The 16,636-nt window shown below is 53.2% G+C and overlaps 2 protein-coding genes across 8 annotated transcripts; one reads left to right on the top strand and one right to left on the bottom strand.

The window, feature by feature from the left end:
* Positions 1-258: 258 nt before the first annotated feature.
* On the bottom strand, positions 259-6,742 carry CCDC142 (coiled-coil domain containing 142). 3 transcript variants are annotated; one of them, XM_036087617.2, is made up of 9 exons: positions 5,674-6,742; positions 5,268-5,354; positions 5,041-5,190; positions 4,776-4,906; positions 4,590-4,703; positions 1,398-1,512; positions 1,012-1,189; positions 685-884; positions 259-526 (listed from the first exon to the last, which is right to left on the bottom strand). In XM_036087617.2, exons 1-9 carry the CDS (start codon positions 6,740-6,742, stop codon positions 270-272), a joined length of 2,301 nt encoding a protein of 766 aa, XP_035943510.2. In that variant the 3' UTR covers positions 259-269. The 3 variants fall into 3 exon arrangements, with proteins under 3 accessions (XP_035943510.2, XP_035943511.2, XP_077912515.1); XM_078056389.1 differs by having other exon boundaries at positions 261-526; positions 685-877; XM_036087618.2 differs by lacking the exon at positions 5,268-5,354.
* Positions 6,743-6,903: 161 nt separating this feature from the next.
* TTC31 (tetratricopeptide repeat domain 31) lies at positions 6,904-14,994 on the top strand. Of its 5 annotated transcripts, none has more exons than XM_036087633.2 (13): positions 6,918-7,041; positions 7,202-7,290; positions 10,455-10,557; positions 10,677-10,918; positions 11,088-11,171; positions 11,656-11,712; positions 11,813-11,893; positions 12,016-12,210; positions 12,460-12,511; positions 12,599-12,689; positions 12,778-12,919; positions 13,137-13,238; positions 13,421-14,994. In XM_036087633.2, the coding sequence occupies exons 1-13, from the start codon at positions 6,960-6,962 to the stop codon at positions 13,718-13,720; spliced, it is 1,620 nt and encodes a 539-aa protein (XP_035943526.1). In that variant the 5' UTR covers positions 6,918-6,959; the 3' UTR covers positions 13,721-14,994. The 5 variants fall into 5 exon arrangements, with proteins under 5 accessions (XP_035943528.1, XP_035943530.1, XP_035943526.1 ...); XM_078056392.1 differs by having other exon boundaries at positions 6,960-7,041; positions 7,136-7,290; XM_036087637.2 differs by lacking the exon at positions 10,455-10,557 and having other exon boundaries at positions 6,912-7,041.
* Positions 14,995-16,636: the final 1,642 nt, after the last annotated feature.

Genomic DNA, 16,636 nt, shown 5'->3' with positions numbered 1-16,636 from the left:
TCACTGTTGGGGAACTAGGCCTGAGCCTCCCTTGGATGCTGACCTCCAGGTTCCAGGCTGTGGTTTGGCTCTTTACTCTGGATTGCAGGCACTGGATTGATCTTGGATTCCTCGCTTATAAGTCCAGGCTCTATGTCGCTTGTGGTTCTCAGATCACCTTTCTTCTAAGTTCCCAAATGTAGGCTTCTTTAATATGCAGTTCTAAATGTCTGGGCTTTTCCAGCCACAGATGGGGAGCTCTGACTTTCTGGCTCCTGGTCCCAGGCTCCTCAGGATTCAGGACTGATCCCCAGGCAGGAAAGAAAAGGCAAGTGCCAACGGGGGCGCTGGTGCTGCCTCAGGGCAAGCCAGGCCTGCTGATTTCCCACCAGGTAAGCCTCTGGGCTAGGTCCCCCTCCCCACAGTGTGCTTAGCAGCTGAGCTGTCTGGGCTGGGGGTGCTCCAGGCCGAAGAGGGGGCTCCAAGCTTTCCAGGCTGTTGAGGCTGCTGCTGGGTAGTTCCATGGACTGGACCTCATTGCAGGTACCTGGGAAGGCAGGAGGGGAAGACAGGCAGTGGGCAGGAGGAGGGGGTTTGACCACTATTGACAACCACACGAGGTCACTGATGAGGATGGGAGGTAGGGCACATAAAGTAGCAAGGGGCAGGGCAAAGAGAGCCTAGAGTTGGGGAAGAGTGACTCACAGCAACAGGGAGCCCTCCTCTGGACCTCAGGCTTGGGCAGGGGCTGCTGGAATAGACACAGCAGGGCCCCATCCAGCCTCTGGAAGATGTTGAGGGTGAGCAGAGTCTGGCGAAGTTCAGGGGACAGGCCCCACTGCTCCTCCTCCAGCAACTGCCGGACCACTCCAAAGTCTTGTCTGAGCTGCAGCGCCCCCTGCAGGCTGAATGAAGGCCAAGGTACAATGTGGCCACCGGCCTCTACTGCCTCTCGAACTGCTCTGCCCCACCTATCCCCTCCCCGTTTCCAGTTCCATTCAGCCCTCTGCCATTGCCTCCTTTTCTCCCCACCTGAACCGGATCCCATGCGCGAGGATGTGGTCAAGCCAGGCACCCAGGATGGCTGTCAGTGCCTGGCCAAGGGCAGGGGCCTGGGCTTGGGGTGGCAATCCCTGCAATCCTTGCAACACAGGCTCCAGTACAGTGCGAACCACCAACCCAGCATACTCACTAGGAATGCTGGGCAGTTCTAGAGTGAGAGAAGAGAAAGGACAGGATATGAGGCTATGGAGATCCACTGAGCCCCTAACAGTGTTTGGGGGAAGATGATAGGATTTGCAGAGGCATAGAAGGCGAGGACAAGGATGGAGACAGAGGAGTGGAGCTAGGATTTGGAAGGGTCAGGAGGCTGTTATCCCCTGGGAACTGTGGGAGGGGACGCTGGGAACAGGAGTTACCAGGAGAGAGACGATGCCGCCAGTACCGACCCCGTGGCATGTAGAGTTTGAAGCCCTGTGTGGCTTGTTTATGACATTCTTGAAAAAAGAGACTTAGTGACTCTTCAGGCAGGAGCTGTGGACATATGGAGAAAGTAAAAGGGGCTTATCTGTTAGGGACTTGCCAAGTTATGATGCTCTTCTAAATCTGAGGTGTTTAACCTGGCTTCCATAAAGCCCTAGAACAGAATTGTGTGCATAATTCTATGGGCTTGGGCGGTTTTGAGGAGAGATGCCCTAGCTTTTATTGGGTTTTCCTAAAGGCCTGGACCCCAAAAAGATTACAGACAATTGCCATAGGATTACCCTGCTCTCCTCAGCTTGGTTCAGCGTCCAGAAATCCTTCAGGGTAATTTTACTCTCTAGGAATATCAACAGGAAAAAAAGAGGGAGACACCCTCACCACTACGAATGTTCCAAAGCAAATGCTAGAGAGAGGGGTCTGCATGATCTACAGACAGGCAGAGGCTGAAGAAAGGGGGAATTGTATGATCTACATCCGTGAAAGGAAGGCAGGAACTATATGCAGACCAGGAGCAACAACTAACTTTCTGAGATTCAGGAACTTTGGAATGTCCTTACACTGAATATTTTTTACACCCTACCTCCATTTCCCCAGAGTAAACTATAAAGCAAGAAAAGGCCCATGTGCTGGTTTGGTTTCTGTGCTTTGACAGGTTATCTTTTTGGAATGGGAGAGCAAAAAAGAGGAGGGTTCTCTACAGCCCATCTTGGAGAGGAACCCCAAGAAATGGGTAATGTGGTGGCAGTTCTGTAAAGAGAAGGTGACTGAATGCCTGTTAGCCTGAGGAGAGGAAGGGGTCTGGGGGCTGGATGGGGGGAAGTGGAGCCCAAGCGGCTCCTGGTACATATCTATCCTGAAAACAGCCTATCCTAAATCCAAATTCTTCCTCTCTTCTCCTGAAAACCAAAACTCCCTCTTATTTATGCCAAGGAAATGACCCTTTTGTCAACTGACATTTGTTAGGAATCTCCCTGCACTCAATACTCTGAGGACACACAAGGTCACACTATGAAATAGTCTTTCTGTCTGGGATGTCACAGTCCAGCTGGGGAGAGAACTTACAACGTCTGATTCTTCTTTCCCATCCCAGGGCCATATGCAGTGGATGCCCAGAGCAGATACCCAACAGTGCAATCACCAGGCAGAGGAACAAGGCATGCAGAGTCCTTCCCACAATGGTTAGTTCACATGGTAAGCACACTGTCCCTATCCCTGTTCTCACAACTACCAAGAGCCAGACCCTTCTCTTATATCTCCTCACCTCCCAACCTGACCACTATAGCTGGATCAGACTCTATCACGGTCTCCCTTCCCCTCCTGCTCTTCCCATGGCTTTCCATCATTCATGAGACAAAGCCCAAATTCTGTGGGCTGGTGTTCAATGCCCTCCACAATTTTATGCCAACCTGCTTTCTCCTCCACAACCCCCCACCCAACCTTGGACAAAAGTGTGTGTGTGCATGCGTGTGTATGTGTGTGCGTGCGTGCGTGTGTGTGCATGCGTATGTGTGTGTGCATGCATGCGTGTGTGTGCATGTGTGCATGTGTGTGTGTGTGCGTGTGTGTGCGCGTGTGTGTGCATGCACACACACGGAGTTTCTGCTTTGGTCAGGTCATCTCCCCACTACTCCCTCAAGGAACTATGAACTTCCCACCTCCAGTAACCCCTGCCACTCATCTGAGGCTGCCTAGCCACCAGCTCAAGCCACAGACCCTGTATGGAGCCTCTCTAATGACATGCCTGCCGTGGCCTTCCTTCCTCAGAGTTTCCATGGCCATCACTGTCCAACATCCTCATGAGGAGCCTACTCTGGGGTATGTTGAGTTGAAGGAGGCAGTAATAAATTGAGGTGGAACAGGCAGATGCAGATGGTAGATTAGGGCTAAACTGTGTGTGTTGCCGGGTGGGGGGGGGAGGCGCAGCGCATAGCACCAAAGCACTGTGGGTAAGCAGGAGTGCAGAGAGCAAAGGAGCAGTGGGACAAAGCCCGAACTCTATAGCCTTGCCCCTGTTCAGGGCAGAGGAGAAACTTGGGCAGGAAGAGAAAACAAAAAAACAGAAACATCTTCCATAGTAGGAACAGATACTGTGCAAAATGGGGAAAAATTAAAATAGAAGTATAATAATTTTATTCATAAGTTTAGAATAAAATAAAATATTAGAAGACAGACAAGAGTGGATGAAGGTTATCACTGTGGAACAGGAAGCAGAGGTGGGGTGGGGGCAATTAAAGTGCTATGTTTTTCATTAGAAGCCTTCTAATATAATATCCTATTTCACATTTAAACTATGGACATGTATTACTTTAATGAAAATGTAAATGATATATGTAGAAAAGAGGACAAACATCGTCTCAAAGCTAGTAAGTAAAAGGAGGGGCCCCTGGGTGGTTCAGTGGTTAAGTGGCTGACTTTTGCTCAGGTCATGATCTTGGGTCCTTGGATCCAGGCCCCCCACCCCCACCTCTGTGCGCTCAGCAAGGAGTCTGCCTGTCCCTCTCCCTCTGCCCCTCCTTCTGCTCGTGCTCTCTCTCTCTCTAATAAATAAATAAAAGCTTTTTTTTAAAAAAAGCTAGTAGGTAAAAGGAAAGAGTCAATCATTTATCTTGCTTTTTCTCTATAAAATATACTTCAAAGTAACCAAGTAATTAATGAGGGCAAATTTTACTTTATAGGAGTGAGTCAACTAATAAATGAAGAAGATATGATAGAATTGGAATATCACCACTTTGCACCCCCTAATGAAATAATGGACCTAGGCAGTGATCATCAGTGGCTATTAACATCACAAAATGAGAGCCTGACATATAGGTGAAACAAAATTGACCATGAGTTGATAATTGTTAAAGCCTCAGTGGTAGGAATATGGGGGTCCATTATACTCTTCTCTCTAATTGTGTATATGTTTGAAGTTTTCCGTAACAAGCTAAGGAAAGAGAGAACAAAAAATGAACAGAGCAAGAAAAAATAAATTCAGCAGAGACTCCAAGGAGATTCCAAGTCACTGGAATGTTCCACAACTACCACCACCACCACCACCACCACCACCACCACCACCACCCCAACCCCCAAACTGGGCACAGAACTGACTCTTAAAGTGCCACTGTCAGGGCCCCTGCTCTTCTCACCTGGATCTGTGCAGTTAGCTTCTGGATCTCCAGGCCCAGCTGCTGCTCCACTTCCAGGGCCAAACTTTCCTCTGAGGCCAGTCTAGACAGAGCTGCTGCCTCGTGCAATAGAGGCTTTGGCAGAAACAGGAAGTGAGATTTGAGCCCAGCCCAGACTGCTCCCCTTCCCACTCGCTAGCTACTCACAGGTAAGTTCTTCTGGATCAGGACCAGGAAGGAACCTGGGGCCCACGCTGCCAGATGCTGCTGAGTTTTGCCCAAAAACCAGACCAAGGTGGTCTGCAGGGTACAGAGCCCCAGAGCAAGTGGTGCAGGACCTGGGGAGAGGAGGATGGAGTATCTGAGGGGTCACAAAACCCCTCTGGGAGGGGGCAGGCTTCAGAAGAGAGTAAAAGAATAAAGGGGACATATTCAATTGTTCTGTTCCTCCATCCCCAGCACCTTGTCTCACCTGGAGGCTGACAGAGGAGTAGCCCTGACCTGGGTTCTCGAAGGGCATCCAAGAGAGGAGGGAAGAGCTGTTGCAAAAGTTCAGTGGTATGAGAGGATGAGGGAAGGCTGCTCTGATCTTCACCAGCAGATCCCAAGGCCTGGCAGAAACCTGAGGATGAGGGATAGGGTTTGATGAGGAAGGGGCAATCTGGGGCTGTTTCACTCCCAATGCCCCTTCCTTCTCACCTTGGTCCCAGCTCCAGATAAGAGACTGATGAAATAGGTTGCGACACAAAGAAGCCAACTCCTTCTCACACTCCTGAGGCAGGGATGCTAGTGGGAGAAATGGCTCTGGAGCCTGAAAAGAAGGCCTCTCTTTTCCAGAACCACTGCCCACTCAATGATGGGGGAAGAGGGGAGGCTTCCACCAAGACTCAAGACTTGAGTGGAAAACAAGACTGGCCTTGAAAGCCCAGATGCTATAGCCTGTCGGGTGGGGAGGGGGGTTAGAGGGGTGGGAGTAAGCCGTGGGGGTGGTAGTGTTCATTCTAAAGGGCCTGCTTTTGCAGTCTGGCTGGCAGGGGAGTGACGTGGCTAGGGAGGAGAAAGAGATCCCAGTCTTCCCAAATGCCCACCCAGGCCCATCACTCACCCTGACCCAGTGCCTGACTCAGCTGTTGTGCCGCTGCCCTGCGGTCCCTCCAGGGTCCTAGACTTAGGTCCAGACTCTGAGCACAAGCTGCCCACAGCAGGGTCCAGTACCGGCTCCACAGGGCTCCAGCCCCTTCAAGCCCCAGTCCACTGCTAGCTGAATCCGCCACGCCCCCCAGCAGCCCCAGCAGCCCGGGCAGCAGCTCCCGCTCCTCTTGGCACCGACTGCAGAGCTGATCCCGCAAGCCCGATCCCTTGAGCGCCTCATCTAGCTGACCAGCCACCTGGCAACCCCGCTCCCTTGTCAGGAGGCGGAGCACACGGGCCGGCGGGAAAGGACGCGCTGCCCCGGGGACATGGCTCAAGGCTTTTCCCTGCAGCTGGTGGTAGGCGGGAAGCGCCAGCAGCACGTCGGCAAGTTGGGAGGACAAGCCGGGGCTGGCCGGCTCGCGACCCAGAGCCCGAAGCTGCATCTCGATGGCAGCATCCAGGCGCTGGGCGGCCAGTCCGACGGGGCGCGCCAGGAGGAGCCGTACGGGGGTCTCCCGTAGGCCGATTCGCAGGACAGCCCCTCGGGAAGGGTGCGGTAGCAGGTCGCGGCAGAGCGGAGGCAAGGGGCCGGGGCCGGGGACCTGCGCACTGGGACTCAGCACCCTCAGGAGGCGCACGGCCGCCTGTAGGTGGCGGGCGCAGTCCCGGGCATGGAGGAGCTGCTGTCGCTCGCGATGCAGCCGCAGCAACACCGCCCGGAGACGCTGCAGCGCGGGAGGGATCGGGCGGCCGGCTGCCGGCTCCCGCCACGAGTCCGCGGCGCCTTCCTCTTGGTGCTCTCCTGCGTCCGCCGGCGCCGCCCACCACGGCCGCCCTCCCCGAGTTCCGCGGGGCCGCGGGTCCAGGCGGGGGATGCTCCCGGCAACCGGCAGCCACGGCCAGCCACGAAAGTCCCCGCGAGGAGTCCCCGCCTGCCTTCTCTCCCACTGCTCCTCCACAGCGCCTCCGGGTTGCGCCGTCAACGGCGGCACGGCAGCGAGCGGAGGCAGAAGGCCACCGGAGCGAGACGCCTGGGCCATGGGCCGCCGTGTCCGGAACGAACCTAACGATTCCCACCTCCCCGCACTGCCCAACGCCCGCTGCCGCCGGGACTCCGCCCAGTCCCAAGAGCCGTCATCTCTAGCCCGGGAGCCGCTGGGACCGCCGTGGACTCTCTTGCGCTCCGTAATCGGAGGCTTCTGCCCCTAACAAAGATGGCGGCCTAGTCTGTCCTACTCCACCCCCCGGCGGCATCGAATGCCAGACCATCTTTCACTTTCGGGTCACTCTCGATGGGAGATGGAGCCGATTCCGAAGACAGTGGGGCGGATAAAGCTAGGTAAGGTGTGACAAGACGGGAAGGGGGTCCAGGAGGGGAGGGACAGCCCCACTTGGGTCTACCTGTTTTCAGTAGGGTCTTGTGCTTCACGCAGTGGGCGGAAGGCTCCGGCCCATCCATCCCGCGCCCCTTCACGCGCCACCGCCTTCCTTTACTATAGACTGTCCTCTGCGACCTGGCTGCCCGCTGGGGGTCGCTGCTGTCCCCAAACTCTGCCAGGAATTCGGTCCTGAGGACTACGGCACCGAGGTAAAAGGACTCCGAGCTCCCCCTTGCCCTGTTTATCTCGGTCACGCCTCTTTCCAGCCAGCTGTGCTGAGCCCCGCCGCAGCCGGGCGCCCACTGGGCTCCGAGCGCTCGGTGAAGGCGTGGCCTCGGGCTCGGGCTTGGAGGAGCGCTTGGCAGATGGAGGGTGGTGGAAGTGGGCAGGATTGGGCGGACGAAGGTCTCTGAGTTGAGAATTAGGGAGTGGGTGGGAGTTCCTTAGGGTAAGATCTTACGGACAGAGGGAAGAGTGCGAGCAAAGACACCAAGGCAAGGAAGAGTTTAGAGAACCTCACTGAAGTGAGACCTGAGTGGTGTAAGAAATGAAGTGGGGAAAAGGCAGCAAGTAGCATGAAATGCTTTGTCTGGCACAAGGGCTTGGATGTCCTCAAGTAGGTGATAGGGTTATTGAGGGAGGGACAGCATCAGATTTGGGAGCACTTGAGAAGCAGTGTTTCCAGCTGCTTCCTGGGTATCTCTAAAACCTCAAACTCAGCAAGTCCATCAGTTAATTCATCTACTTTGCAAGTTGGCTGCTTTTCCTCTAACAGTTTTGGCTGATAATGCAAACTGACATCTCGTTACTTAATGCAGAAATCTGAGAATCATTGTATATAATCCTCCCTTTCCTTTACCTCACACATTTAGTCAGTCACTAAAATCCACTTTGGAAATGTCTCTTGACTCAAGCCCATCATTTCCATTCCTGCTCCTGCTGCCACTGCCTTAGTTTAAGAATTCATTCTTTCTGTCATAGGGGCCTCCTAACTAAACATTCCACCCCTAGAATCATCTCCTTCCCCAGTGCTGTTTCCCTTGAGTGCTTCACTCCCCAGATCAGGCCCACTCACATCACTGACAAGACGAAGTCCAAACTCACTGGGTCACACAGGGTTCTTCAGACCCAGCTCCTGGCTGCATCTCTAATAGAATAGTCTCCTCACCAATCTCTGTGCCTTTGCTCATTCAACACACTGAGCACCACCAATGTACCAGGCACTGTGTTAGGTACTGGGAAGACAGCAGTAAACCAAACACAAAAACCTTTTAGTCAATGAATTAGAAGCATCTAGTGGAGGCGGCCAGTCAACAAATAAACAATATAGTATGCCAAATATGAAAAATGCAAGGAAAAGTAAAACAAGAAGGATGGGAAGTGCTGAATGAAGTTGAGTTTCTCTTTTTAAAGGGAGTAGTCAGGGCCTCCTGGGAAAGGTTTAAGCAGGGATCTGAAGGGGTGAGCCATTCACTGGGGAAAGAGCATTCCAGGGAGAGGAAGTAACAAGGACAAAAGCCCTGAGATAGGAGCACACTTGGTGTGTTGTAGGAACTTTAGAGGAGACCACTGATCACTGTAGCTAGAGGTGGGGCCAGAGGGTAGGAGATGATTCATGGAGGACTGGGGAGCAGATCGTGTTCGGCCATGTGGTGAATTAAGAGAGTAGCATAGACTGTGCTTTGGGGAGAAGTAGAAGGTCAAAGTAATGCCTTTTTTGTTTGTTTTTAGAAATGGCTAGACTGGGGGACGCCTGGGTGGCTCAGTCAGTTAAGTGTCTGCCTTTGGCTCAGATCATGATCCCAGGGTCCTGGGATTGAGCCCTGTATCGGGCTCCCTGCTGAGGCAGCCTGCTTCTCTCTCTCCCTCTGCCTTTCCCCCAGCTTGTGCTCTCTCTCTCTCTCCCTCAAATAAATAAAGTAAAATCTTAAAAAAAAAAAAAAAAAAGAAGAAGAAAGAAAGAAATGGCTAGACTGGGCCAGTTAGGAAGCTGAATTAAACCCACGAGGAAATTGAATTTGAGTGTAAGACTTGATGACTGCACACAGCAGTGTCCATGAAGATGCTGTTGAGTCAGGACTATCTCCTGAAGGATACCCTGCCTCTAAAACTGTTTAGAAAGTTGACTATACTTCCGTGATCTGAAGTCCTTCCTATGTGTCAGTTTAGCCCTCTGGAGTTTCATGTGGCTTCTAAGTTTCTCAGTCCTGGGCCACCAGCTAGTCAGGTGTGTGCTCTGTTTAGGCCTGAATAGGCCACACAGGGACAAGATGACTCCTGTCCTCCTCCAAAGCTGACACTAACTGAGGAAATGATTCTCCTAAGAACCACAGAATGTAACAGGCGAAGCCTTGAAGAGTCTTGTCTCATTTTGTGAATGATGAAGCCAAGGTTCAGGGAGGTTAAATGACTTGTCCAAAATCAAACAGCCAGGCAGTGGCAAAGCCAGAACTAAGGTGCAAGCAGCAAAGTGTTCTTTCCAGTTCCATGCTTCTCACCAATTGAGAGAGCAGTACAAAGCAGTGGATAATAAGGTTCTAAACTGTACAACACAGACTATGTGAGTACAGCTTGGTTGAATGAGGGCAGAGATCATTGGAGATGAAGAGGTTTGAGGGAAGATGGAATTTGAACTGGACCTTGAAGATGAGACAAGGTGTGGTGAGAAGCTCTGAGCCAGGAGGGCTTTGGGGGCAGCTGGAGGGAAGATCCCAACACCAGAAGGAACCTGATAGCTGAGGGACAGCAGCAGCCAAGCAGGAGCAAATTACAGGGGAAGATTAGGAGGGTCAGCCAGGGAGCTTTTTGGAAGGCTCCAAATCCTAGGCTGAGGAGCTAAACTCATTCCTGCCTATGGGCCTGGCAGTGGGGGATTACTGGAAGTTTCTGAGTAGGGAAGTAACTGCTGAGAGCTTGGTTTTGGGGAAAACAGATGACATGCAGGGGAGAGGCCAGCCAGGAACTACTGCGCTCATTTAGGCATGAGGTAGCTCCAGAGTAGGTTCTATAGGGTTGCCCATATTCAAGGATATGACAGGGGGCATAGCTGGAAGAGCAGGTAAGAAGTCTCTTTCTGAGCCTCAGTGTAGCCAACCTAGTGGCAGGTCAAGGGGAGATCTTATATGAGGAAGAAGGCTGGGCTGAGGGCCACACAGAACCCTTGGGAGCAAGAGAGTAGTGAAGGAGGTGATATACCAGGAAAACCAGAGAAGCGTGTCTTCAGGCGCTGAGTGGGGAGAGGTCAGCCAGTAAGGTTCTCCAGGCTGGGGGGCTGGTTTGCGGTCGCCACGGTGGAGGGGTCAACCCAGCCAGGCCCCTCGTTCTCTCCTAGAGCTGCCCCCAACACCAGCCTCCCCTCCCCTCCCCCTCCCAGGACATAGTGGATTTTCTCCGACGGCTTGTGGAGAGTGATCCCCGGGGCCTGCACCGGATCCACATGGACGGGAGCAGCGGGCGGCTACAGCTGTGGCACCATGGTGGGGCGTGCAGGGGCCGGGCCCAGGGATCGAGGCTGGTGCCCTGGGGGGGCTGGCCCTCAGATGCTCCTCTCTCTCATGTACCTTTTTCTTTCCCTTCTCCCTATCCCTCCTGACAGATTACCTCCTGGAACATTTCTGTGATGAGGGGAAAACGCCTGGACAGAGTGACATGGCCAAGGGGGTCGAGGGACTGGGTACCTACTGTGGTCTCCGGAAGTCCTTCCTATATCCTCCCCAAGGGTCAGAGCCCTGCCCTCCTAGGCCCCCCGCCTCTGCCTCTCCCTCTGCCTCTGCCCCTGGTGGTTCAGACAGCCTACTTCAGGTGGCCATGCCCCAGAAGCTCCTGTTGACCGAAGAGGTGAGACTGTCAGCAAGGGGCTTCACCTCTCCCAGTGCTCTTCCGGCTGCCAGATTCCCTCATCTGTCCCCTAATTAGGACCTTTCAGGGTCCTTCCATCCTGCTGGCCTCCCTTTGGCTTTCTTGGTCGCTCTCTCTCTTTTCCTGTCACCTGCCTTTCCTTCTCCAGGAAGCCAACCAGCTGGCTGAGGAGCTGGTGGCTGAAGAGGAGCGCATGAAACAGAAAGCAGAGAAGAAACGACTCAAGAAGAAGGTAGCTAGAGGGCAGGAGGAGTGGGAACCCAGAGGGATTTGGGAGAGGGAAAGAGGGACACGTTGTGAGGACAGGAAAGAACTCAAGGTGGCCCATAGTGGATCCTCTTGCGAGAGGGCCCAGGGGCTCAGAAGCCTGGAGGTGAGGGTCTCGTGGAAGCCATACGGCGTGGTGGTTCTGGAGTCACACTATACCGCCTGGGTTGGAGTCTGCCTCTTTCTTACTGGGAGACCTCTGCCTGGTGACTCTCCTGTCTGCTTTTTCAGCTGTAACACAAGGATAACAACAAAACCTACCTCATGGACCTGCAGAGATTAAATGAGATAGTGTATGCAAAGCTCTTAACCCAGTACACAACCTATAGTCTCTACTGTTCACATAAAGAATTGGCTTCAAGATACAAGTTGTGTGTGTGTGTGTGTCTGCGTGTTTACATATAGTGTTCAAAACACATCATCAGCATCATCGTCTCTATCATTTGCAGCGTCAAAAGGATCGCAAGCGACAGGAGCGCTTGGAGCAGGAGGGTGGGGAGCCCAAGGTGAGTGTCTGCAGGCAGGTCTGAAGAACACTAGGTGCCAGGAGGGTGGGAGCTGAGAAGGCAGGCAGCTCAAGGTGATCCCCATCTGCCTTCCCTCCAGGTCAAGGCCACCCCAAATGGGGATGGGAGCCCCCCATCCAGCCCCGGGAACTCTCCTCAGGGACAGTGTGGTGAGGAAGAGGTGACAGTCCCCTTCCTTCTCTTCTTGGTCTCGGCCCAGCCCCCCCACCCCCGCCTTCCCTTCCCCCTACTCCAGGACATACTTCATCCCCACCCTCTCCTAACTTTCCTCTCTGCTCACAGGACTCACTGGATCTATCTAGCACTTTCGTGTCTCTGGCTTTGCGCAAGGTTGGGGATTGGCCTCCCAGTGCCCGCAGAGAGAAGGGACTGAGCCAGGAGCCTCAAGGCAAAAGCCAGAGCCCCCAAGAGAAGATGGGCCAGGAGGAAGCGAGCTCTCCAATAGAAGAGAGCCCCAGGCAGAATCCTAAGGCAGAGGTGAGGTGACCAGTAGAAGGAGTTCTCTGGCTCTAGGATTAAGAGACCTGGGGTCCGGCTCCATCACTGACACCCTGACCCTGGGTAGTTCCTTCTGCAGGAAGGTAGGGCTGATACCCTCTTGCAGAACTGTCATAAGAATTACATAAGTTGGGTGATGCTGACTGCAATATTCATTGTTTGAATAAAGGAGAAGGATTTGGGGAAGCTGAGGCCTGAGTCCTGCTTGACTTTGCTCCCTATCCCTAGGCATCTCCGGGACTGCTGGAAGCTGCCTTACACCAGAGCCAGGAGCTGGCAAGTGAGATTCTCTCTCTCTCTCTCCTTCCTCACCCTACCCTCCCTGGGACAGCCCCATCTGAACCCTCCCACCTTCTTTCCTCCTCAGCGTTGGGTACCAGCTTTGCCCAAAATGGCTTCTACCACAAGGCTGTGGTTCTCTTCACCCAGGCCTTGAAGCTCAACCCCCGGGATCATCGGTGAGTGGGGGCTTGGCCACTGTGCTGGGAGGTCAGGGCAAGGCAAAGCATTGAGGATCCAGACTTTTGGCCACTTTGTCTTTATCAGGTTATTTGGAAACCGCTCTTTCTGCCATGAGCGGCTGGGTCAGCCCATGTGGGCCCTGGCCGATGCCCAGGTGGCCCTTACCCTGCGACCTGGCTGGCCCCGGGGCCTTTTCCGCCTGGGCAAGGCCCTGATGGGACTGCAGGTAAGGGGTCCGAGATTGGAAGCGTAGGTGGAATTTGAGTTGCATGAGGCAGGGATTGGGTCTATACTGGCATTTTCTGGTAAAGCTCCTAGTACCACAGTGTCACGGTGTCAGTGGTACTAGGAGCTGAGGCCAGTTTGAGGAAGGGGGCAGCTTTAATTTCCTTCACCCCTTTGATACCTAAACTTTCCTCTTTCTAATCCCTCTGGGACTAAAGCGTTTTGAGGAGGCAGCTGCTGTGTTCCAGGAGACTCTGAGAGGCGGCTCCCAGCCTGATGCAGCCCGGGAGCTCCACTCTTGCCTTCTGCACCTCGCTCTGGTAAGGGAACCAGGCCCACTGGCATGCTGGGAGGGGCCCGCAGGAGAACTGGCTGGGATTTCCACAGCGAGCGCTGCTCCCTTCTGCCTCGGGTGGGCAGTGGGAGCAGGAATGGGTGGGATGGGGGCTTGGGCTGTGCTGCTAAAAAGGAGTAACAGGTGCCCCTCTCTCTCCCTTCTCAGCAAGATCAGAGAGGAGGAATCAGGGAGCCACACCTGTCAACTGGGTTCCCGCAGCCATTTTCCCAATCTGGGCCGGGCCCCTCAAGCCTCCTGTCTGTCAGGCGCCCTCCAAGCACTGCTCCAAGAGCCGCTGGCCTTCTGTCTCCACCCCTGCATCATCCCCCTTGTCACCTGAGCCACTCCAACTCACCCCTCCCCCAGACACGGAGCAGAAGACCCCACCCTCTCCATCTCCTGGGCGCCTCAAATGGCCCTGGTATCCTGGGACCTCGGCCCCAGCATCTACCTCAGGCCAGATGATGGAGGACCTTTCCCTCACAGGACAAGGCCATGTGTGCATCCCCCATTTCCTTGCATATCTTGAGACCTTGTAGTCTAAAGCCATAATTAAAGAAACCCCTGGTGGCCATTCCTCTTGCCCCAGAGACCTGATGACAGAAAGGAGCCCCATGTCCACTTTGATTCTGAAGCAGATGGCTTCCTCTGGGGGCAGTAAAGAAAAATAAAATCCACCAAGGCTACGGAGGGAACTGTACAGAAGTTCAGGTTTTCAGACTAAAACAGACCCAGAAGGGAGCATATAGGGCTTGCTCTCTTTTTTGGCTCTGGGGGACTCATTCACCAGCAGAACTCTATGCTCAGGAACGGGTTCAGGTGATGAATGAGGCCTGAGTCCCACCCTTCATCTTGATAGATGCTCACATCTTCCTGAGCCCAGCTCTCACCTTGTTTCTTCTAGCCCCAGCCCCTCCTGCCTTGTTTCCTGTCATTTGGTGCACATTCTGACTTCTCCTTTGCCCAGTGGTCTCACCTCCTCCAACTGCTAGAAGAGTCACGGGGGTTGACATTTGGGAAGTCCCTTACCAGCATCTGCCTGGAGGTGGCAGGGTTCACGCATCTCCACATTCCCCCCCTGCTGGCTCTCCTGCTGATGGGACCTCAGCAGGCGCCTAGGGTGCTGCTCCCATGTCCGTGCTCCTTCCCCGCTCCAGCACTGGGTGTTGTAATGAGCATTTCCCCATGTCAGTTTACTCAGTATTTCCACCAAGGGTCACTGCCCCCAAAGAAGGCTGTCATTCCCTACTTGCCACGCAAGAATCATGATCTTGTGGTTTCTCCTCTAAGATCCTGGCAGCTGCGCCTGGCTGCTTCCTCCCTAGCCCTGCCTGGGACTCTCAGCTCACTGAAATGTGGATCTGCAGGGGACTCTTGGTCTCTCAGAATGCCTTGCCCATTCGTCAGGACAAATGATTCTTGCCGCCCTATGGTCTTGCTCAACACCATTCACACCTGTATAGCAGAGGTTGAAAAACCTCCTTTATATAGGGTTTTCCCAAATTCTTTTTGTTTACTGAGTAGGCTCCTTAAATACCGTATAGCAGAATGAAGTCTGCCATCATGAGTTGGGTCACCTTGGGCAGGTCTCTCAACATCTGTGCCTCAGGTCCCTCATCTGTAAAATGGGAGCAATCCCTACCTCACAGGGCTGTTGTGAGGACTGAAAGTCAGAGTGTGAGGAAATACCAAGTGCCTGGTACATAAAGTGTGCTAAATAAACTGGTTTTTATCTGCAACGGTCCTACATATTCATGATTCCCCCACAGTGGAAAGAAGTGACTATGAGTGAATTGTTGCTTATGTCACAAAATACAGAGCTCTGGGGCTGTGGTTCTCCAAGTGTAGTCCCTAGACCAACAGCAACCTAGGAATTTCCTGCAAATGCACATTCTCAGGCCCCACCCTAGACCTTCTAAATCAGAAAGTACAACAGTGGGGCCCTGCAATTTGCGTTTCATTTAAGCCCTCCGGGTGATCCTAATGCCCACCCACTTGTTCTAGGACCTGGCAGAGGATACACTATCTAGAGGCCATTTTGGTGGGAGAGGCTTGAGTTTTGTTCATCCAAGGTTTGATTATGGGAGGTAGAAGCACCGGACAGGAATTTGGGAGGCCTCAAGTGGAGGGAGATTATGGCTCAGAGCCAATTAACTTGACTAAATCGTACCTTCTTAACAAGAATTATTTGCTCTGGAAGTTCTTTGCTCATGCCTGGTTGGGGAGAGGTGGTTGTGTTTGTTTGAGGGGTGATTATATTATGATGATTCCATAAGAGTCCTGTTCATGTGGTCTTCTTGTTCTAGGCAGCAGGGAGGTACTTCTCTAGGGTTCCTCAAAGAATGGGCACCCGCCACCACTGTGGTATCTTTGCTTTGAAGCTGAGCCAGCTCCTTGCTTTTCAAGCCTCTCAAAGAAATGTCCCCTCCCCAGTATCCCTTGACTTATCCTGGACTTCTCTGAGTCCTGGACTATCTCTGAGAGCCACAGGACTCCTGACACCTTGTCCCCATTTTGCCCCACACTCACACTGCTAACTGGTTGGGTTCCAACCCAGCAGCCAGAGTTCTGAGTCCCTAGGGTTGGAAAGCACGGTGACCAACCTGGGACTGGGATTTCCTGGAGTGTGGGACTTTTCGTGCTGAAGGTGGGAAGGTGGGAAAGTCCTAGAATGAGTCAGTCACTCTAAAGGTCCCAGAGAGGCAGCCTTAGGAAGGGGATGAAAGGAATAAGGAGGGGCTCTGAGCCAGAATCAGGGTGTGTGTGTGTGTTGTCTATGTGTACTGAAAGGGCAACACAGGTACAAAGAATACTTTTTGTACACAATGGCTGACAAATTCTTAGCTCTACACCAGTAGTCATTATTTCTTCCCATGATGCCATTTTTCTTCCAGTTGCCCAGGTTTGTGAGGTTGTCACTGATGGAAGCAATCTTTGGTCACTGGGATAATCACACAGATTCCTCTTTCGTTACAGCCTCCCCCACCCCCCAAGTCTGGCCCTGAATTCCCTCGGCTCTTACCTTCTGCAGTGACCAGAGATAACACTCCTACCTCAGGCCCCCGCCAGTTCCCAGTCTACCCTACACTTGCAGCCAGATGAGCCTGCTCGAACACTGCTGTCATGCCTCTCCTCTCTAAAACCTCCATGGACCATGCTCTATCTACAGTACAATGCCTAAATTCCTACCTTTGGCCCTTTCTCCTCTGCTTTCTTCGTAAACCGTTTTCTTCTTTCAGTTAGGCCCAGTCACAGTTACAGGGACAGAACCTGTAGTGGCCGAAAGCATGAGCCCCTGAGTCAGACAAGAAGCAGGTTAGTGCCAGCCCCACCACTTACAAGCTTCAGGACATGACCAACACTTCTTGGGCTGTGATTCAG

This window comes from Halichoerus grypus, chromosome 10 (assembly GCF_964656455.1).
Source record: "Halichoerus grypus chromosome 10, mHalGry1.hap1.1, whole genome shotgun sequence".
Lineage (NCBI taxonomy): Eukaryota > Metazoa > Chordata > Mammalia > Carnivora > Phocidae > Halichoerus > Halichoerus grypus.
The sequence above is the reverse complement of the archived record's forward strand: the minus strand, read 5'-3'. Positions and strand labels throughout refer to the sequence as shown.

Excerpts from the sequence above, each read along its gene's own strand:
- CCDC142 (XM_036087617.2), bottom strand. The coding sequence starts at position 6,742 with ATGGCCCAGGCGTCTCGCTCCGGTGGCCTTCTGCCTCCGCTCGCTGCC. Across the intron at positions 1,190-1,397 it reads GCGGCATCGTCTCTCTCCTG|AACTGCCCAGCATTCCTAGT; the intron begins GTAACTCCTGTT and ends CTCTCACTCTAG. Across the intron at positions 527-684 it reads GAGGAGGGCTCCCTGTTGCT|GTACCTGCAATGAGGTCCAG; the intron begins GTGAGTCACTCT and ends CTGCCTTCCCAG.
- TTC31 (XM_078056392.1), top strand. The coding sequence starts at position 6,960 with ATGCCAGACCATCTTTCACTTTCGGGTCACTCTCGATGGGAGATGGAG. Across the intron at positions 7,291-10,454 it reads CTGAGGACTACGGCACCGAG|GACATAGTGGATTTTCTCCG; the intron begins GTAAAAGGACTC and ends TCCCCCTCCCAG. Across the intron at positions 11,172-11,655 it reads AGAAACGACTCAAGAAGAAG|CGTCAAAAGGATCGCAAGCG; the intron begins GTAGCTAGAGGG and ends TATCATTTGCAG.